Raw genomic sequence first — 22,890 nt, 5'->3', positions numbered from 1 at the left:
AAATACAATTTTAAAGGTGTCCTATAGGATTCCTATTGGATCTCTTTAGAACCCTCTGGTCCTGTAGTACTATACTGTATATATAGGCCTTTTCTGCAAGGGCTTGTACATTATACACTTCAGAGTATTTTGCCATGTCAACTTATTTTAGAAAATGAAAAATCTTTTTAAACACATGGATTGTTATACCTAAAACAGAACAGCATTCCCTCATGTGGCATATAGAAAACGTTTCAAGAACAAAACAAAAGTCAACTTCATCAGTTTTCTGTTGTACATAAGTTTAGTACGTGTTTTTTGCCTGGTAGAACTAAGAGCTTAGTATTTAATTGTGTTTAGACAACAAGCCTTTGTTCTATGTAAATATGTAACAAACTTGCTGACATACTAAAATAAGTAGGGTTGCTTTTTATTTCATCGAGAATAGACATACAGTGGACAAAAATATTTAATAAACAGATTACATAAATCCTTGCTAGCAGAGTAAAACCACAACATAGAGAGGCAAGCAAAGTCACAGACATTTTATATATAAAAAGGAGTAAAATTCCTTAAGTTTTTGTTTCTACTCTATCATAACTCTTTCACATGAAAACATATTGCTGTTTTAATTTCCTGACAGCCAAATGAATTTTTATGCTACATTTTCACAACATGCCAGATTGTAAAACCCAGACTCTCAGGCAGATTGATCTTCTAGATGACTTGTAATCCTCTTAATTTTTTTTTTCTCCAAAACCTACAGTATCCTGCATGTGCACCTTAGGTTATCAATCCTGATCTCCTATGTTGTCGTTACACAAGACAAAAACCATCATATACTGTAAGTGATTTTTAAATCTTGTTTACACCCTTCTGATTTAAATTGTAACTGAATACTCACATACTGTATTTGAAACATGATCAATTAGCCTATTTTCTAAGCTGTCATTTTTTAGCCATCTGCTCTTCTTATATTCAGAAATACACTGCAGGAGGTGGGTAGCTGTTAAGACAAATGGCTCTCTTCGGTTTGTCCTCAATAAAATACAATTAACGAAAAGTAACTCTTCTAGGTCTGGAAAGACCTCCAAAGTTACACAGACAGGAATTACTCTGCATCAAAGACCAACTGTTTAAAAGCAAAGCACTTGTTCACTCAAACTTAAAAGCCTTAGCCCTCTAATCATGTATTTTAGATTTTCTAAGCTTGTCCAGTTTATTTAGAACTGGCAATAATGAAAAGACAGTCCACATAAGCACATGGTTCCCTTAACATATTCTATACATGTATGTATTCTATTATTTTCCTATGTAACTATAGTCTCTTTAAGAGAATTAGGAATGTACTCTCATCTCCCAGGACCAGCACTGAAGAATACAGTTATTGCATGTCATAAATATACTGTACATCTAGGAATCAGTTTGCTTCTGTTTTAGAGCCAGCTCTTCTGGAATTATGTTCCCTTTAGGATCATGGCTGACAGAAATAGTGAATTTTGAGGTTTAAAAAAAAAGTATTGTATATTCTTCTTGTGATTTCTATTGCACTTTTAACAATAGAACTGTGTCAAAACAACTTTTGTGAACTCCATTCAAGAATAAAAAAGGAACTGCTCATGTCTTCTAAATCCCACATATAGCAGTTTTGGAATTTTCTAAACAAACACCAGAAAACAATTATTCAACAAACCTTTAATTCTACAATACCGTCATTAATTACAAAAAATCAAGCATCATCATTAAGGCGTTTTACATATAAAATACCATTATATGGAATGTTCCAATCCATTTTTAAAGTTTCTATAACAAAGCAAAGAGTTTATCCACATTACATACAATTGCTTCAGCTTTAAAATACTGCTGTGCTTAGCAGGTCCAAAACAAAATTTGTTTTTATTTCTGCAGAAGTGGAGAGAATGAGTATTAAACTCATGCACAAGCAAGAAAAGAAGCATAAAAACACCAGAGGGGGAAAAAAAAACATAAAACGTTTTTGGCAGATCTAGAGGACCACTTGCAGCTTGAGTTTTGATTGTTTTCATGAGATCTCTATAACAGAACATGACATTTCATGAAATCTCTGAATGAACAGCTTATTTTTACCATTATTATGAAAGTGCTCTTCCAAAACCATTTGGTGGAGTGCTTTACGTGAACAAAACAGCAAGTTTTTTAGATTGTTCCAAGACTCTTAACATTTTGGCTCACACACCAGTGCATCACACGGCACAATTTTCAACGTGTTAATTTGGTCAGTCTAATAAGCTGATCTTGACTGCCTGATCTGTAAACATTAAACTCCGCCTCCACTGCAGGGTCCCTCAGAAGATCCCAGAGAGCAATCTAGCTGGAGGATCTTTGTATCACAGGGATGTTCTCATGAATGTATTTCATGCTTCCTTGTTCAGAGAAATCGGCGACTGTGTGCCCATCTCCCTTCAGCACCCATTTTGTGGTAAGAAGACCTTCTAGCCCCACAGGCCCGCGGGCGTGAATCCGTGCTGTACTGATCCCAACTTCAGCACCTACAACAACAAAAAAAAGATTATATTTATCAGTGAAAAGTTCCGTTATGCAGGCAAACAATCTGTACAGTCACCAGCATGGATAGAAATTCTAAAGCTAAAGACTCAAAGATATCAGCACCATGCTTTCTCTTTCTAGGGAACCCATATTTGAAATGTTCTACCTGTATGATAAGTGTACACTAACTGACGTACAAGCACTTTAGCTGCCAAAATAAAAAAAAAACTCGAGTAAGTGAGGGATACGAAGTATATTGAAAGCAGGTGCTTCCACACAGGTTCACGCTTAGTGTTTAATTAACATCCCATCATGCTTGGGGTCATGTATAAAAAAAGCTAGTCAGGCCCAGTTGTCCACTGTTTTGGCTCAATAAGCGGATAAGCACGTGTGGTGGACGACAACAGAAGCCTACAGGCTCAAGTGCTTGCTTCCCACGGTGAAGGGGTTCTGGCGGCTGTTATAGTGTGGGGTGCATTTTCCCCGACATGGTTTAGCCTTCAGAAGGCAAGGAAAATGCCAATAAATAAAGCCATTCTGAGCAATCACATGGATCCTGTGGTGAAGCATTTTTATCCTGAGTGGAATCTTCCGGGATGACATCGACAGGGCACAAGTGGTCACTGAATGGTTTGAGGAGCATGCTTTGGCTGTCCCAGTCACCAGATCTCAAACAAATGAACAAGTATGGAAGACTCTGGAGCGGTGTATAAGACTTTAATATCACCATGAAAAGAAATCCAAATGATGGAATTTCTCATGGAAGAATGATGTCGCATCCCTCCAATAGAGTTCCAGGCACTTGCAGAATCTGTACCAAGGCTTGCTGAAGCTTTTCTGGTGGCTCGAAGTGGCCCAATGCCCTATTAAGAAACTTTATCTTGGTGTTTCCTTAATTTCGTCAGTTACTTGTACTAGAGTACAATTATGCTTTTATACAATATAAAGTAGGGTACCTTAATTGCTTTCTTGACTCTGTATTAGAGTTGTTCCTTTTCCATATTTATCAGAACAGAGAATACTATAATGAAACACCTGCCTTAAACTAAGGGGGTTGTGAATTTATTTTAACCTGTTTGTGTTTTTAAGCTTTTTTTTTTAAATGTGAGACTGTTTATCAATTTTTAAAACGTTCTTTAGTTTTACAGCTGATAAGAGACTAGAATAAAGCACACAGAAACCGCAAGCTTTTAATTATCAACCAACTCTTTTCTTCCAAAGGTTTAAAAGACGCATCTCTTCCACTGTGAATAAATAGTGACTCTGGGTAGCTTTAATTTTAGAATTAAAACGCACGACGAAAAGCTAACATCACTGAAATTTATCACTTCAACTCCCTAACAGCTGATCAGACCATTAAAGCAAATAGGTGTCCATTACACCTTGTAAAAAACTCTTAATTTTATAAACTATAAAAACTCTATAAAGTATTATAAAATTAAGTATTTTATGGGAAGGGAAAAATAGAAATCATAAACAAAAAGGAGTTTCTTAATGGTTTCAAAAAGTAAGAAGTGGATTAACCAAGTTGTAGTAAAAGGTTGAAACTTGAGTTTGCAAAAACGTACCAGATCTTCTTTGCTTCACTGGTTGCGCAGTCACCAAATCAAAGAATTCAACAAAAAAGACCAAAAAGATCAAAATATACATGCTATGCACAACATGCCATTAGCCAGAAATCCGCATGAAGGAAAGAAGTCAAACTTGGTTACACACCTAAGCCAAAACGATATCCATCTGAAAAGCGTGTGCTTGCATTCCAGAACACACAGGCACTGTCCAGCTGTTGCAAGAACTGTTCCGCTGTATCTTCTGAAAAATGACATTAAAAAGAAACCACAGTATTGTATGGATGGTCCAGAGCATGGAGTCAGTCTGAGTTCATGGTGGGCCTAATGTTTTTTTCTTCTTCCACCTGATCTGTGTTACACAGTTGGTTTATTTAATTAACCCCAAATCATATTAATCCTACCCTGCTCTGAGTTGTTGTACAAGTGACTTCCACAGTTTATAGTTAATGTTGCATTATACTATTTTGTTTTTTAAAATTTCAATCTAATAAAAACTGAATCACAAACAACAAGGCAAAGGGTGAGGAACAAAGGAGAAATGTGGGCAATTTTAAAACTGATGTTTGATATTTCAAGAATCATGCTTGGAAACTTAATACAAAAAATAATCAAGAAGGCCAACTCCATGAGTAAGATGTAATGCATCTGAAGTGAAGTGAAGAGGAAATAATTCTGTAAAAAGGCTTCAAGAAAACAGAAAATAACCCTGCTCACGTTCATCTACAGTTCTTCTAGAGATCAAATTACTACACAAGCTCTAAATCTGCTGTTCTCATTTCTTTTCCTAACAGGGTTAATGATAAGTCATATAATCCTTCAATTATCAGGAAGCTACTCATCCTTGTGAAGGTTGCAGCAAGACCGGGTCTGTTTCCCAAGCAGTACTGAGAGCACATGCCTGCTCCCCTGTGGGCAGGATGCCGATTGCAGGGCCAGAGATAATTCAGATACGCAATCAAACACATACTGTATGTCTCTGGGACATGAGAGGAAACTGGCAGAAACCCACATGAGCTTCGGGAGAGAGTCCAAACACACAGAAGCCCTAGGCTACGTTCAAACCAAGGACCTTGGAGCTATGGGACAGGATCACTTACCCTCAGAACACCCGGACTCTGTATTCAATCTAACTGATTTTAGCACTGTTTCACAGAGCACTGTTAACAGACTACAGGAATTCAGCAACTCACCATTCTCGGTCACAATGACATCTGTGTGCGAGCTGCCATACTTGTGAATGTGATCGATAGCTTCCTGCATGCTGTCCACAACCTCAATGCAGCACTCCAAGTCCCCATACTCTGTGCGCAAAGACTTGACTTCTGAGGGGCTGAACGTTAGGTAAGAGGCAAACCTGGGGCCTGCATGAATTTTTACCTGGAAACAAAACCTACACAGGTCAAACTGTATACAATGCAATGTTTTTTAGTATAGCTTTACATTTAAGATGCACTGTATCCTTCAGTATGACTTATTCACCAAGACTAAGGAGACAAATATGAAAAAAACAAGTTTTACAATTTTGATGGAGTGTGTAAAAAAATGATTTTTGCTTATTAGAAAAAAAGAAATTAAGAACAAGAGGAACCTAATCTAATTAGTTGGTCTGAACCAGCTATTGTAAAAAAAAAACTGTATGGTACTACATCTCCTCTTGGATGAATACTTGTTTTAGAACAGACTTACAAAAACCATGCAATGGCCAGTTTTTTTTTAACACAATTAGATATTTGTAATAAATTTTGAATAAGGGAAATGAAAGGAATCCTTTTAGTATATGCCATGAATAAGTGGGTATGGGAAATGAAAGCAATAGGAAATCCTACACTACTGTTATACAATACCCTTGTTACTACTGAGACTCTGACATAATAATGTTGCCAAATACAATAAAACAAGGATTATGTGCAAGTATATATTCAGATATAATGTTCAAGTATTTTCAAATTCCGTCAAAGTATTCTGTCAAATTTAAAATGCTTGTATTTAAAAAAATAATAATTACAACCTAGTTTAAAGCTGCAGTATTTTAATGAAAAAGGTCTGTGAAGCTCACCCGCTCCACCCTGAGCATGTCAATAATCTGGTCAAAGATAGGAGTCCTCAGGAGGTCTCTGTGCACTAAGAGAGTTTCCATGGCATTGCAAGCTGCTGGGTAGTCACATTTCGAATCTCTGACTGTAAAATTGAAATGGACAGGACATTTTCATGAGCTCTCAATTGTGAAAGTTATTTTTCTACAATTAGCCCCCCCCATAAAAAAAAAATAAGGTCATTATAACTGACCGACTTTCCAGTTTCTGTCCCAGTTAACTTCCTTCACATTGTTGCCTTTGGTAACACATTAACTCGCTGTCATATCTGTACACAAGAAGGCACACCGTTCACTCACTGATCTTGATGGCTTTGTCCACGCTGGCTTCGGGGTCAATGTACACGTGGCAGATTCCCTCGCTGTGCCCGAGCACTGGGATGCCCTTGGCCGCCCTCTGGATGTCCCTGACGAGCTGAGAAGATCCCCGCGGGATTATCAAATCAATCATCTTGTCCAGACGGCACAGGTCCTCCACCTCTTCACGAGTGCTCACCTGAGGATGTGCAAACACAGGCAAAGACAACTACTGTAGATAAAAAGGACATCAGATGTGTGCTTAGAAACGTTTTTTTCCCCTGATTTTAGTCATCTAGTAGCAGTCTCATTCACTTCAGCGTGTGCTTTTCACATTTCACAAGCTCGAAATTCATCCGAAGGCTTTTTAGAAATATGTTCTTTCCAAGTACATTTTGCAGATCCTTACTTTTGAAATTTTAGGGTCTCAATTCACAATTTTTACAAGCACTTCAGAAGCTTCTTCTTACTAGCTGTACTGCATCCTTGACTCCATGTATGGAAAGAGCTTCTTGTGTCAATTGGTGCAGCGTCTGGTTTGTATTTGAGGCTTCTTTTCCTCCTTTAAGCAGTAAAGCGTTTCCACTAGCAATAGCTAGAGCTGCGACCTGCAGAGACAGAACACCCAGAGATGTACCACAGATCACCCGCAGATAAGAAAAATCATTTCCAGCAGGCAACATTTGTAATTGACTGCTTGCATCTTTATAGCAATCCAAGCTTACCTGAGGCAAGCAATCGGGACGAGACTCAAAGATCACCAGCAGAACACCGATGGGGACGGTTATCTGCTCCAGTTCCAGGTTATTTGCAACGCGGGTCCGACGCAGCACCCGGCCAACACTGTCCCGAGAGGATACAGCAATCTGACGCAGGCCGATGGCTAAGCTGTTTAACTTGGCTGTCGATAGACTTAACCGCTTCAGCATGGGTGGAGAAAGTTTGCCTGAAATTCAGTTAATATAAGAAATGATGCCTTGATGCACAACTTTAAGAAACAGAAAAAGCCCTTACACCCATGTTTTATTAAAACAATGTACAGCATTACCTCCACTGACTGCTATTTCCATGTCCTTCTTGTTAGCATCCAGAATATCATCCTTCTTCTCCGTTAAGAGATCAGCCAGATGGCAAATAATTTCACTTCTCTGCAATGAAACAACATGAATATCTGAGCTTTGTTAAAGTATAGACAAAGAACCCCAGTATTTATATTTCACAGCAGAAGGCAAAGTGTATGGGGGAGGGAGAAAAGCAACAGTAGTGCAAACTGAAATAAAGCTACAGATGTGAAATCGAAGTGATATCTCAACTGACTGATGAAGCTTAGCATGAAGTTTTGCACTGCCCCCACCTGTTCTGGAAGCAAAGCGGCTAACATTCGTCCACCATGACGGGCCATTTCAGTCTGCTGTTCCACCGTGGGACCTATGAGCCAACATCCGCATCACAAAAAGGAATAGCACAAAATCTGCCTGTCTACAAACTTGATTTCACAAGTCTGAACTCTACCACAAAAAATAGTGTAACTGTCTATGTTCTTCACAACCCTTTTATGTACCAGTGGTATCAGGCCTATGCAAAATAATCTACATTAGTGTATTAGGTTTGTTTCCATTTTATGCCTAGTGTTTTGTTGCACAAAATTGTTACTGTATACCAAGGAATGTGTCAGGACTCCGTGAATAAGCCCAACATTTTATACGTGCAGATTGTCTCCTTACAAACAGCCTATATTATATATATATAAGTAAATAAAACAAATTAAAAAGGATTAAATTAAATTTACAGGCCAAATTAATACAGAATCTTTACTTTTATTACACCTGCTACAGGTAACACACTAAAAAAATGCATTGCCAAGACAGAACAGTCACCTCAACATTTATATGTCCTGTATGTAAGATTTCTTCTATAAAGCTCTTGCTACTTTCAGTTTCTTTGTTCCTTCTTGTTGTAAAATGTCAGTAGTATTTCTAAGACTCACCTGCTGGCTTCACTTCAGAGAAGAACGTCCCCACTTTCTTTCCTTCCACAATGTCTGTGATGACGTGCCCTGTTACTTTGGGGTGTGTTCCATTGGCAATGACGACAGACGTACCTCCCTGCAGAGCCCACAGAGCAGCTTTCACCTGAGAAAAGAAGCAAGCTGGGCTTTGAAGTAAAACAGTCAAATATCTATAATTGTAAAGTGCAAATCTTATTTAACATAATGATTACAAGAATTATATCTTAACCTAAGTGGAGCTGACTACAAGAGAACCTGATACAAGTGCTGTAAACCTTATGCTCAGCACTAAAACAAGGTTTAGCACTTGCATACAATGCAGCACTTAATATACATCTAGACCTCTGGTCTTGTTCCACACATGACTTCAAAATGTAAAGGGTTGATTTTGTATCTCTCCCCACTAGTATATACCTTAGCTTCCATGCCACCAATTCCCACTCTGGACTTTGTTCCATAGGTAATGGACTGCTGGTCACCAGGATAGAAAATGTCGATAAGCTTAGCATCATCTGATCCTGGAGGGCTATCATACAATCCTAAAGGGAAAAAAAAAAGACACGCTGAGCTATTGTTTCACATAACTACGAAACACTGTAAACTATCTGGATTTCAAACCGGCACATTCCCAATTTCCCCACAGTAGATGTTAAATAACCATAGCCTAGCGCATTATCTTTTTACATAACCTACACACTTCACAGACAACTTACAAACCTTCAACATCAGACAGAGCAATCAGCAGGTCAGCTTTCATTTCAACAGCTAGGCGGGCAGCCAAGCTGTCATTGTCCTTAATGCTGATCACCTATATTAAAAAGCATTGACAAAACAAGACAAGATAAGGTAAGGGACACAGTTTTTAGTTTTTGTACTGGTGTGTGCTGCTTTAATAAAATTAGTAAGAGCACTTTAGGTCTCCTTTGTAAAGGGGATTTAACTACTGTTCAGAAGATTTTGTTTCAACAAACTTCAAATATTCAATAATCAGTTAAAATTACAAAGGCAGTCAAATTATTTTTTTTCTTATACTGTATAAAGAGGCATGACAATGACCGAAGAAAGCTAATGGAGACGATGTAAGTGAATGTGAAGCACAAAGATTTTTTTCTAACTCACAAGCAGGCTTTGGTTAGTGGTTAGAAGGAAGCTTACATGAATCCACTTTAGCAGAGAGCAAGAACTGTACAGAGAATGTCTTTTATGATTTTATATTTTCACACAGTCATATTTGGTATAATTCATTCAGAAGATTTATCCTGAAGTGCATATTTCTATGGGATATATTTCTGTATACAGATGCAGCCATTCAAAATGGGTGCGTTATTTTGCGGCATACCCCGGTGGGCGTGTCGCGGTATCACGCAGTGTCACGCAGTGTCACGTGGTTAATCGCGCGTCATTTGACGCTCTGCCGGAAACTATCCGGCGTCACCTTGTAAAACCGCCAGGGGGAGCTTAACCTCTCATGTACAGCATTTGAGCCTTTAATTTTGAACAGTGTATTACAGCATGTTAATCTTCAGTCATTAAAATGTTGGTATATTTTATGAAAGCAAGATTGCTCAGTTGGACAAAAGTACACAACCTACCTTTATCAGAAATATTTATGCATCAAAGCCTTTACCGAAGATATTACTAATAGTATTAATAATGGATGACTTTGGACAAGCTGTATACTCAAAGTATAATTTCTTTAGCACATTTGTACAAGCACTTGGAATCTGTCCAAGCCATACTTTGTCAGGCATTTTGTTTTACTTCAACGGGCATAAAAACTTCCTTGCTTTTAACAGGGCGTTTCATAATTTCTAACTACGAAAATGATTTAAAATGCGACACCTATCATTCAACTAGAGCTTAAAATATCACAAGGAAAAATACACACCGGTATTCCATTTCTCCCTAAACATTGTAAGCTTCGAAGTCTTTAACTAACGTGATACCGGAGTCAACAAGCATACTTTTAGAATTTGATTAAAAGGGAATATAATATGGAATCGCGTGTCTCAAGAATTTAATAACGGTATGATTATATCCGTGTACTGCGGCAGGGCTGTGTAGGACTGTTTCGCCTGCCTGCTCATGCGAGCTGTCTTGTAGCCGACTGGTCTAGGTGCGTGCCTGCCAACGGGCAGGTTGTGTGCTCGAATCCAGCTGGTGCTGGACCTTCCAGTTTTATTTATTTATTTTTTAATTGCGTAACATATTACCGTATGCAAACTGTACTGTATACAGTATGTATATGTATATTTAATGTCTTAACTGTGCCCGTTTAAGTATTGAATATTCATATCTAATTTTACCACTGAAGGGAAATCTTAACATAAACATACAGTATATGGCTGGTCTCGGTACTTTAAAGAAAACATACACACCAGTATTCCATTTCTCCCTAAACATTGTAAGCTTCGAAGTCTTTAACTAACGTGATACCGGAATCAACAAGCATACTTTTAGAATTTGATTAAAAGGGAATATAATATGGAATCGCGTATCTCAAGAAATTAATAACGATATAATTATATTCATGTTGCAAAAGAACTGCAACGGACATAAAAACTCCCTTGCTTTTAACAGAGCGTTCCATAATTTCTAACTACGAAAATGCCAGGTGAAAGGATTTGTAAACATATTTTGTTAAAGCAAGTCAGTTTTTTCTGCAACACATAAAATACATTTTTCCAAGAAAGTTTAGCCTTTGTCACTAGTGAAACCACTAAATAAAGACATAAATATAGAAATCTTAAGATTTGTTTTATTTAATGTTGGTAGCAGGATGAACTGTCAGAGTGTATATTTTGCTCGCAAAGTTGCTGCAAGATGTTAACAGTGAAAAAGGTATTTAGAAATGAGTTATTTCAAGATGAAAAAGAAAACATACACGAAACATGGTTTCATTACGACCAGAATCGGTCTTGAGATATTCTTAACTTGATTTACAGTATTTGAGAGGTATGTCTTAACACCGATACTACAGTGCTTAAGTACTGCTCACGTATATGTTTCTAGGTTTATATTATGCATTTCATACGGTCAAATTACTTTTGAGCAACTAATAAGAAGCGCGAAACGGTATGCATTTTACTTTCGTTTTGTGCTGGGACCCGTGGATTGATTAGAGATATCAAGTACATACAAGTCATTTTTTAAATGTTGTAGTTCGTCTTGAAAAAATGTTACGAGTACATCATCTATCAACAATCACACAGGTTCTGTTTCCATATTGCGGATTTTGGTTAGGTATTATCAAATCCAGTGGCGCTGTTAGTTTACCGAGTCCCATGTCACATGGTCTGTGATTGAAGCCAGTTAGACCGGTTTAATTCGTCACAGCCAGCACTCTTCAGGTGTGAGGGTCTTCTGCTCAGAATGAAACGCTAAAATGTTTGTGTATATTCTAATGGTAGTGGGGGCAGGGTGTGTGGGAACAGGTTTGGTTGAAATTGCATTAGAGATCTATGTTCTTCACACCTGAAACATTTTCTCTGAAAGCATTTTCTTCGCAGTTTAACCGATCTTGTTACAGCATGTTACAGTTTACTTTTATTAACCATATTAATTTTAAGTGCTTAATGTAAAATCTTGTAAAAATATATTTTCATTTCATTGTTCAAATATACATTAAGTCTGACTATCATATAATAAGTTAAATACAAAACTAAAGAAAAAATAGGGTTAAATATAATTCAAAATATTTTGCTAACAATGTTAACTGTTTATGAATAATAAAATGTATTAACTAAGGAGTAGGATGGCACAGTTGTTAGTATGTTTTTTGTTTTGTTTCTTTTTCATAAATACAACAGTAGTACCTGATGTCTCAGTGGCTTTCAAAATTAAATTATGCAATAAATAACCACATGTAAGACTCTGATGCTTAAAATGTTTAGGGAGAAAGTGGAATACTGGTGTGTATTTTTTCTTTAAACTACCAATACCAGCCATATACAGTCTGTAACGTAGGGATTTCTATACGTCTTTATTTAGTGTTTACATTAGTGACAAAGGCTAAACTTTTAGCTTCAGTAACGTGTACATATCTCCCCTTTTTATAAAACGACATGGTTGAAAACTGTTCCAGAGCCACTGTTGTTTCATCAGTGAAAAGTACATCATGAAATGCCTCTCCCTGTTCAATCCACTGGAAAAAAGAAAAGGAGCATAAAGCTTCTGATGGTCATAAACGATATTCATTTAGGAGCAGCATCAGAGGTATGTTTTTAACTGCACTGCATTGGAGAGAATACCATAGTGTGTTTTTTTTTTACTCCCTGGCGGAAACTGGCTTCCAGAAGAATCAGTATGGCTCAGAGATTAAATAAAACTTCACTCGCACCAAACAAATGTATATTTCTAAATATCACAACATGATCGAATTTAAGTCATTTTAATAACAATGAATAGTCACCTATGCGTTACAATATAAACATTTATATTGATTTAAATCACGTTTAAATCACCTTTATTTAAAACCCATAAATAAAGCTGATACTGTTTAGACTTCCAATTATTTAAAACTGTATTAAAGCAGCACGATACACAATGCAACGTAAATCGCTATCTTTGTCTTCTGTGTAATAATGTTCACCTCTCTGTCCAGCAAATTTACAGGTTAAAAACAATACTGTTAGGCTGGGAAAACGATTTTTTTTAAGAAATACAAAATGAGATATAATGATATGTTCCGGCTTAGACATTAACGAAGAGCATAACGCGTGTACTGCATACACTGCAAGTACAACCCCCCTCTCTGCAGGAGTGCTGGCTGCGACGAATTGAACCGGTCTCACGGGTATTTTCAAAGTAGGAGGCGAGATTTCCAGCGAAAGACACTCCCCCCCCCCCTCAAAAACCCAGTAAGTACAGTACTTACTAGTTAAAGGCTAGGCTCCCGACTACGGCGAAAGGAACCCTTCTTTCATTAGAATACAATGAACATATTTTAGCCCTGAATGAATAAATAGCAAACATGGTTTACATAAAAGACATTTTTCCAAGAAAGTTTAGCCTTTGTCACTAATGAAACCACTAAATAAAGACATAAATATAAAAATCTTAAGATTTTTAAAATGCATGACTTTGCTAAAATTTATTTGAAAATAAAAACAATAACAACCGCCAGGGGAGAGAGAGAACAGGGGAGGGATGTTGGTTTTGCATAAGGGGCGGGGCTATGGAAATTAGGTCTGTTTGGGAATGTGTAGTTACATGTTCTGGCTGTTTGTGAATTATCGTTGTTGAGTATGGAGTGTTGAGGTATTGATTTTGTGTAATGCTTTATGTTGAAAATTGAGGTGGATTTTGTTTATGATAAACAGGATAAACTGGGATGGGAGGAAGGTTTGGTTTTGCATAAGGGGCGGGATTATGATAATTGGAGGACTTTGCGAGAGTAAAATGGTTTGATATATTTGATTTTGTATTGTGGTTGTTATCTATGTTTTTGGTTGGTATTATGTTTATATGGTTGTTTTTGTTGGTTGGTTGTTATTATGGTTATTAATAATACGATCTATAGTTGAAATCTGAGCCTAAATAAAAAGAAAAAGCAAGTGATTAGGTTTATGAGCAATCTAATTACTTATTCGTTTAAAACGCTATATAAAATAAAGTTTATTATTAATTTGCTGCACAGAGCGGTGAATATTATTATGCATAAGACAAAGATAACGATCCTGATCAGTTTAGAAATCTGTGTACGCTGTAAGGTTTTTACTTCTTAAACTTTTAAAATACACGTTTTGAATAGAAAGAAATCCTCTTCCTGGTACAGTATGTATAGCAAACCAGCACGTCTTTTTTCTCCAATCAGAGGGGTGTCAGATGGTGTCAGCCAATCACCATTCTGCGTTGGGTAGCAACGGGTGACTGTTCTCAGGCGGAAGATGTAAACAGCTTAATGTTCGTGTTAAATAATTTTTTTAAATTCAATTAAACGGGCACAGTTAAGACATTAAATATACATATACATACTGTATACAGTACAGTTTGCATACGGTAATATGTTTATGTTACGCGATTAAAAAATAAATAAATAAAACTGGAAGGTCCAGCACCAGCTGGATTCGAGCACACACCCTGCCCGTTGGCAGGCACGCACCTAGACCAGTCGGCTACAAGACAGCTCGCATGAGCAGGCAGGCGAAACAGCCCTACACAGCCCTGCCGCAGTACACGGATATAATCATACCGTTATTAAATTCTTGAGATACGCGATTCCATATTATATTCCCTTTTAATCAAATTCTAAAAGTATGCTTGTTGACTCCGGTATCACGTTAGTTAAAGACTTCGAAGCTTACAATGTTTAGGGAGAAATGGAATACCGGTGTGTATTTTTTTCTTTAAAGTACCAAGACCAGCTATATACTGTATGTTTATGTTCCAAAATTAATATCGTTTATGGCTTTCACACGCGTTACAGTATGCTCCTATTCTTTTTATGCTCAGCTACTAAGATTTCCCTTCAGTGGTAAAATTCAATATCTACAACGGGCACAGCAAAGACGTTTTTACTGTAAGTCTTTCTACGACAGACCAACGGACCACGAGTGCCCCTGTCGGTCAACCAATCACTTACTGCGGTGCCACGCGTCATCTTGCGTCATACTGAGCGACGTCACCTGCGGTACGTGTCTGTGACGCGCACTTCGAATGGCTGCATCTGTATGTATAGCATTTCACATGTAATGCAGTAATATTTTGTTTAAACAGTTAATTCTTTAATGCTTTTAAAAGACAACTTCCTTTAATTGGAAGGAAGCCTAATTTAACAGCCCAGCCTTCATTACAACTAATTTACTGTATTTCCAAACAGAATTTTTAGAATTACTGGAACCCAAATGATTTTAAATAGACCCAGACAAATTCTTAAACACTTCTAAATTTTACTTCCAAATTTTAAAACATGTATTGGTTTTAATATTATACTGTTCTTGCAGAAAAGAACAGGAATGACAGAATCTAACAAGATGTGTGCCTCTATACAGGTATGTGAAACTTCCCCTTTTAAATATTCACCTAGCAATCTGATTGATCTCCATATCCAAGTTTTGCCACAATGCAAGCAGTGTTCGACAACAGAAATGAATGCAGGAGCAAGGAAGAAATTCTGAAACGGGCAGACAGATGGCATGCTGCTGCAGACAAACCACATACTCCACGGCTATGCTCCATGCAGTAAGCAGATCCTAGCCTTCAAGCTCCAAGCATGCAGCTCCCCTCAATGCTGGACACCTGCCCAAACCCATGATACTTCACCCACATTTACCCCCTGCAGGTCACTGTTGGGCTCGGGCGGGGGCACCACAGCGTCGTTCGTGTTGATTATGGGGACAATGTTCATCCGCAGGAGCTCGTGCAGAGTGCTGTTCAGGTTCCTTCGCTTCTGGTCGTCGTGGAAGTCCAAGTTTGTAACAAGAATCTGTCAAAAACAAAGCGCAGACATTTCAGCCCTTACAGCGCAGAGTTGCTATGCTCACCTAACTGAAATCTCCTGGGACACTTTGCAGCTGCTTTTCTGTTTTGTTCCCCCCCTCCACCACCACCACCACCACTAAGTCATAATGGATATAAGCAGAGAAAAATCAGTCTTTTTTTTGCAAATATGGCCCTTTTGGGTTCTCAGAAAGGGGAAAAAATGACTGCACTAATTTAAAGTCTAAAGTCTAAAGAATACATTCTTCATTATGGATATATAATTGAGTTATCTACAAATTCTGCCGTGCTTACTGACAAGAGATAAACTGTGGAAGAACAGTAAAAGTTTATAGATTAGGCCCAGGAAACTTACAGGCTGCATTCTTGAATAATTTACCACTCCAATGTTTCGACCGTTAGACTGAAAGTTAGCACTACGAAACCTGATTTGTGGACAAAGGCTCACTGCAAATTATAACCTCTACATGGGTGTTTAGCACATAAAATTAAACTTGGGGGTCTGGTGGATTACCTGTGCTGTACACGTGCTGTACTGCGTGAACATGGCTTCGTACAAGGCCATCAGCCCACTCTGTCCTGCTGCCGCACAGGCACGGGCTTCAAGCACAGGAACGGACTGTAAACAGTAACGGCCCACAGTTACCACTACAGCATTTCACCATCCAGCTTATCGCGTCAACGGGTAGGCGAACTTTGCTTTATCATCAGCAAGATTTTAAGCCTGACCTCAATACGTTACCATGAGTTATAAATAAGACTACCACTGAGAAGCAGTGTGATCCATTTCGGACTTCTGAGCTCATACAAGAAAGAAAAGGCGGGAAATGGAAATAATTTTACAAACATTTTAAGTCCACGTATAACTATGAAGATTTGCTCAATATAACATAAGAACAAAATTTGTTATATTAAAAAATATGCTTAAAAAAGCACGCTGCTTGCAATAATAAGACGTCGTAATCTTCAATGCGATTACTGTACATGGATCGACCTTCACATATTATTGTTATGTACCGCACGACAATGTCCATTAAAGAGGTTTCACCATTTCTTTGAGCTGGTTCTGTCCGGAATGCAGTGCCTGGCGGACACTCTGGGAGAGCAGGATTTCATGTCTCAACCTCTGTTTGCCGAAAGCCACAGCGCCACTTGTAACTATCATCATTTCTCGGCCCTGGTTCTGCAGCACAGCAACCTGTGAAGAAAAGAAACAAGCATTAAACTGTGAAATGGGATATGCCCATAAGACAAAGATCACGCTTAAACTCAAGAAATAAGTCAACTCAAAAGTATGTTTCAATTACTAACACTTATTTAAATTCAATAAGATAGAAGGATAGTGGTTTAAATATTGATAAAGAGGAAAAACAAGCGTGATCTAGCTTAATTTAGCCATGAAACAAAAAAAGCCATATTTCTTTTGAGAAGTACTACTGCACGTTTCAAAATGATACTGTACTTACTTCCACAGGGCAACACTCAGAAATATCAGGATGCACACTGAATTTCCAAGGGATTCCAAAATGAATCCCAAATGCCAACAAAACAAATAGATACAAAGCAAATGCTATGCGTGAAATGAGATCTCCGCAGAAATACCAAAGGGACCATGGACCACATCAATCAGCCCCCCTCCTAGACCAGGGGCATCTGACCCTGAGCCCTCCATCTCCCCCCCCACCCTCCCTGAGCTGCTCTGGCCTCTCCTCCGAATTTACCTGCTCCACAATGGAAGCCAGTCGCCCGAGCGCCAGGCCGCACTCATCTCCACGGGTGACCACGGCGCTGCCCAGCTTCACCACGATCCTCTTCGCGTGCTTTAGCTCGCTGCGGTGAGCAAACGACTTACCATGGGTACGGGTGAGCGGGACTGTAATAAAAGGAATGTTACTCCAGTGGCGGACAGCAGTGTTTCTGAATGGCGAACAGATCGCAGGGAAATCTGAAAGGGGGGAGAAATGGGAATTGCAATGAACGGACAGGGACATGCGCCATGCAAAGCCATTAGTGAAGCAGGGGAACGACCGTTTGTTAGGCAATGTTATGAGCTTAGCAACTGCATGCCTTCTGCTGGTGTAGGAGCCTTTATAGACCATTTACACAGCCAGACCTCGTCAGATGTTTTGTTTCCCTTACAACACCAGAAGATCTCAGCATGGATCTGTGCTTCCATTAATTTTAAGTGAATTATCATATGAAAGAGCATCCCTAATTAGACTTCTGTGGTTAATCCACATCATACATATTCTGCCATCCTACTGTGTTGTGAGTGAACTTGGCGTAAAAGCACCATTTAGCTCCAAGCATGCTTTAGCACCAACACGGCTACACAAAGCTTACAGCAGGTTTGCTAGAACTTGAAGCTCAGAAAGCACAAAGCCCACAAGATGGCAAATCTAAAAACTTGAATGTTAATGAGGAAAAATAAACTATACAATATCTTAAGACAAAACATTTTATTAATAATCTACTGTAATGTTATCTCAGTCATACTGATTTTCCTCAAACATCCTTTAAATTAAAACCTCTAGTTGAACTTCAGATAAATATTGCATATTTTCACAACCTAATTTGCATGCTTGTTTTTAAATAAAATTAGTTTCCTAATTTTTATCATTTTTGATAAAAGTCCATTTGATATATGAAGTTTGATTATATACTCCAAATGTTAAACAAACAAGATGATGTACTATAGCCACTCAGAAGTTGTAAACTATTAACGCAGCAAAGTTTTTTAAAAGGGCAGAGCATCACCCACAGCTACAGACCCATAAGGAAAAGTGCCACATCAGCAGTCAGACTCATCACAATAAAACACATGATGCCCGGACTGAACAGATTAGACAGATTACAGATGGGGGTCAGCAAGAGTTATGGGTAGTTTATATTCTATTATCTCAACAGAAGTGATGATGATGAAGCTAAAAGATGAGTGAGGTTGAAAGTGTCGACTTTTTTGCCCCTTTTTACGTAAAAAATGACTGTTCAAATGCAACTGCATCAAGATGAGCATGGAAGACATTTACAAATAAAATGATATGTTACGTAGTTGAGGAAGTCAAGCAAAAGTCTTACAACAAACTCAATTTGAAAACAAAAACATTTGGTTTCAGAGCCAGACCTTACACATATATTTCTAATGCACAATGTTCAGATTAATTTAAAACTCATCTTGCTGGGTTAACATTACTACTACAGTAGACTTCTTCATAACTACTGTCAACTGTTTTCCCCCCCCATTCAAAACCCTGCCCAAGCATTCATGATGGTCTTTAATAATGTTCATTTCTAAATACTGCTCTTGAAGTACAAGGACTCATAATATTCTTACCATTTTCAAATGCTTATACACCCCCATTAAAATGAGGGAGAGCTGCAAACTGATTTCCAGACTGAACTTTAAAAAGGACAGGAATACTACTGCCTAAAGAGGCCTGTACTCTTCTGCAACTTTATGATTGCTAGAAGTATCGATATCAATCAAATCTACCATTTTCTGTTAAAAACTCTGTATGCCAAAAGTGATTTAAAAGCAATGCTTAAGAAACTGACTTAGGTTATTATGTTTGGTAACAGTGCTGCCCTGGGGCAACATAAGCAGCAAAAAAAAAAGTTTGCATGTTGTGACCTGTTCTAATCTTGAAGCGTGCACATTGCAGGACTATGCTTTTGTGTTCTGTTAGCCCAGTCCTGTTGAGTGCACGTGAACACTTGTCCAATTGGCAAGTATACTTACATTTCGCCTGTGATGCTGCTCTTGTGAAGTGCGGACTGATTCGCGACAGCGCACTCCCTGTGGCTACCTTGAACCGGGAGCACAGTGCCAGCCTTCGTAGCATGATGACACCGAACACTGGAACCCAGTCCCCGGGCAACTGCAGCACGAACAAATTAACTGCTGAGTTACTGGCACACTACACAACATAACAACACCCAGGTCTCATTATACATGTTCGTGGTGTAAGGATACCTCAAAAAAGGAAAAAAGGATGGATTAAAATGAATTTCGATTTTTGATTTTTAAAAGAGAATAAGCCCATCAGTTAGAAATGAAAAGGCAGAGCAGTAGCAGTTACACTAAAAAACATTAACAGGTGTGGCTTTTCACTATGAAATTCACTCAAAATCTGCAAAGCAAAAGGAGTTTATACCTGCAGAGTCCTCTTAAACCTATGCTCCAATGGTACCACCTTAGAGATCTGTGCTGTTATGATGTTTTTTTTCCTCTTCCTCCACCAGCTACACTCGATAGCAAAGACTTTACTGAGCCCTTTCATTAAAGATTCCCAGACACTAAAATCTGGGTCGCTGAGATCCAATAAGGGAGAAGCAGGGCGGTCTCTGGGCCCATACTATGCTTCGTCAGCAGCTGCTGTAACTCTGTCTGTTGTTACAGCACTGTGTTTGTGTCTGATTAAAGCTGCCACGTACAGCTTTTTTATTTCTAGGTGATTAAAAAGAGTACTAGATAAAAAGCCCTTTTCGATTAAGAAGGCTTTAGTTTATATATACTGTACATTTAACACCTACAGTATGTCATTCGGCATCTTTAGCAGAAGGATACAGTACAATTCCCTGCGGTGGAAAGTAAACTGCATTTCAGTTAAACTTTCACATAATACACATTGGTGGCTATCCAACAACAGCTGGTGCATGCATTACTTTGATGTAATGATTTAACAGACAAAAAGTCATTCATTCGAATATCTTCCAGATTTCTCACGTTAACATATTAAAACGTCAGCAAAGAAATTTAACTGTGCATTAGGCCAAATATAATTACTAAAAACAAAGCTTTAATAATTAGAATAGTGTAAAGAGCGATTATCACTGGCCATTTAACAGTTATAGAAAGAATGATGTTTAAACTAATTACGGAAATTCCTGTTTATAGATTAGGATGTTTATCTTCCTTTTTATTATACACTGAACTCAAAGACACTGCCTGTATCTACAGTTCATCTTGCACAATCTCTGAAGATTTAGTGCTGTTGAAGTTTATGTCGTTCCAACTAACACATCCGCTAAATCTGCAATTTAAATAATAAATTACTCCTCTCAAACAACAGAACATACCGTGCAAGAAATCAGATCTCAGAACCGCAGAATATCTAAAGTCCTTAGACTCTCATTTCGATTGCATCTTTTATCATTATAATACCCACCAATACATCACAAATTTTCCAAGAACGGAACACCAAAGTGACCTAGTTTATTCTGAGTCGCAGTGATTTTTGTTCACTAGATCTACTCGGAGCAAAAAACCTGAAGCAGCATTTTAGGAATCGCAGGGGTTCAATATTTGCATGCTATAAACGGATCCCACATTTACCTCCAGGGCCAGGTGGCGAGGGTAAAAAATAGATCAGGATGGCTATTGCTGCAGAATGTAACGAAACTTAAAACGGCGAATCTATATTACAAGTTCTGCTGTTGTGTATACTGTATAAGTAACCTCAGTATCTGTCATGAAACGTCAATCACAAAATTCGAGTACGGGTATTTTTAAATTAACTGCTTCAGAACAATTTCCCTTTGCAATCTACGGGTGCACGATTGATTTTTACTTACACCAAAATGCAATTTATTGTAAACTTACGCGTATTTTCTACACAACTTGACGTCCAAGAGTGAAATGAGGGGTATCCTTATTTTTTAGTGCACAGCTCCTCTCACTATGTACACATTAAGACCATCCACGTCTTCCCTAACTCGTATTCTACATCAAGTCATACGTAAAGAGCATAGCCCTTCCCGGTTTTCAGTAAGCCTTTCTACGTTACTACCGTAGCAAACCAGCGCTAAATAAATTTAGCAGCAGTTGACCCGTGAGTGACGACACAGCATTTCCTATCCAGGTCGCTGCGCAAGGCTTCCGTTTTCTACGTATCATTCGTAAAAAAATAAGTATTCATGCACAAGATTTAGACAAGATTGCGTAACCTTATCTATAGAATCAGAAAGCCGGGTTCACACGTGGCAATTACTTTGTGCTGAAAGTGGACGTCGCCAGCAGGTGTTGTGCTTAGTGCGGGCCGCTGAGCGTTGTTGGTGTTAAAAGTTATTATCCGCTTGATTCCTGGTGCCGATTGTGTCCACAATTAAGTTGAATTGTGTGTTATTACTGGAATTGTTTGTGGGCGAAATAATCGAGAAGTGCATTCATAATCTGATTATGAGGTTGTTGTAAAATGTTTTAAATCGGTATTTATAATAATAGTATGCAGCTGCTTAATTACGTTTTGTCTTTATTATTTATTCGCTTGGTTGAGACTCTTTTCGACACTGATTTCCACAGACAAGAATACAGTAATAATACAATAGCACGATTCAAGCTTTCAAAAAATATACATTTCATGTCATCCGTTGGCTGATTCTCACAGTGGAGAATGTTTGGATGCCGTGAAGCTGGTTACAGTCAATAACTATTACCATGTCCAATAAAAAGAATCAACATGGCTTAGTGCTGTATTGTATAGGGTAAGTACAAAAGAGAAAAATAATCACTTCTAGTTCAATACAAAAGTACAAGTATAGGTCATTTTCTGTCTAAAAACAGTTTGTTTACTTTTATACAAGTATTGCAAAACCCAAAAGAGCAGTTGCAGCCTCATATAAGTGTACCATTAAGGTTATGGACATCAGTGATGAGTAAAGAGTGACCAACGTTTAGTGTAGTGCTTGTGTAGGTAAGGAGTCCAGGGATTGCTGGTGTTACCTGGGCAGATTACCATGTAAGAAGATCCAGAGTGTGTCAGGCTCTGTAGAGAATTGGGATTTTCACCATGCACAACCCCATTACCCATCAAATACTCAATATTAAAGCTTGATGTTCGTGTCTAGGTTAGGGCCCTCTATAAACTGGAAGTACTGAGCATGTATGGCATTTTTGGGTCATTTCTAACCTTCCAACAGCTGAATATTATACCAGAAACTTGAAGCTCATCTGTTCTACTGCTGTTTTATGAGTGGGG

General features: G+C 38.2%; 1 protein-coding gene across 3 annotated transcripts; it reads right to left on the bottom strand.

Annotated features, from left to right (window-relative positions):
- Positions 1-395: 395 nt before the first annotated feature.
- aldh18a1 (aldehyde dehydrogenase 18 family, member A1) lies at positions 396-21,641 on the bottom strand. 3 transcript variants are annotated; one of them, XM_088917032.1, is made up of 18 exons: positions 21,516-21,641; positions 19,653-19,791; positions 17,635-17,786; positions 16,962-17,111; positions 16,428-16,532; positions 15,741-15,899; positions 9,191-9,281; positions 8,888-9,012; positions 8,453-8,597; positions 7,820-7,893; positions 7,514-7,613; positions 7,191-7,411; positions 6,936-7,073; positions 6,469-6,664; positions 6,133-6,254; positions 5,267-5,453; positions 4,222-4,317; positions 396-2,507 (listed from the first exon to the last, which is right to left on the bottom strand). In XM_088917032.1, the coding sequence occupies exons 2-18, from the start codon at positions 19,753-19,755 to the stop codon at positions 2,326-2,328; spliced, it is 2,346 nt and encodes a 781-aa protein (XP_088773158.1). In that variant the 5' UTR covers positions 19,756-19,791; positions 21,516-21,641; the 3' UTR covers positions 396-2,325. The 3 variants fall into 3 exon arrangements, with proteins under 3 accessions (XP_088773158.1, XP_088773159.1, XP_088773157.1); XM_088917033.1 differs by having other exon boundaries at positions 15,747-15,899; positions 21,516-21,637; XM_088917031.1 differs by having other exon boundaries at positions 17,635-17,858; positions 21,516-21,626.
- Between the last annotated feature and the right edge of the window lie 1,249 nt (positions 21,642-22,890).

This window comes from Atractosteus spatula, chromosome 5 (genome assembly GCF_055471065.1).
Source record: "Atractosteus spatula isolate fAtrSpa1 chromosome 5, fAtrSpa1.hap1, whole genome shotgun sequence".
In the NCBI taxonomy this organism is placed as follows: domain Eukaryota; kingdom Metazoa; phylum Chordata; class Actinopteri; order Semionotiformes; family Lepisosteidae; genus Atractosteus; species Atractosteus spatula.
Note: the sequence above shows the minus strand (reverse complement) of the source record. Positions and strands in the feature narration are given on the sequence as shown.

Coding starts and splice junctions, on each gene's coding strand:
- aldh18a1 (XM_088917031.1), bottom strand. CDS start 19,755: ATGCTACGAAGGCTGGCACTGTGCTCCCGGTTCAAGGTAGCCACAGGG. Junction 7,894..8,452: donor CTCTGAAGTGAAGCCAGCAG/GTGAGTCTTAGA, acceptor GTTGGCTCATAG/GTCCCACGGTGGAACAGCAG. Junction 7,614..7,819: donor CCGCTTTGCTTCCAGAACAG/GTGGGGGCAGTG, acceptor GTTTCATTGCAG/AGAAGTGAAATTATTTGCCA.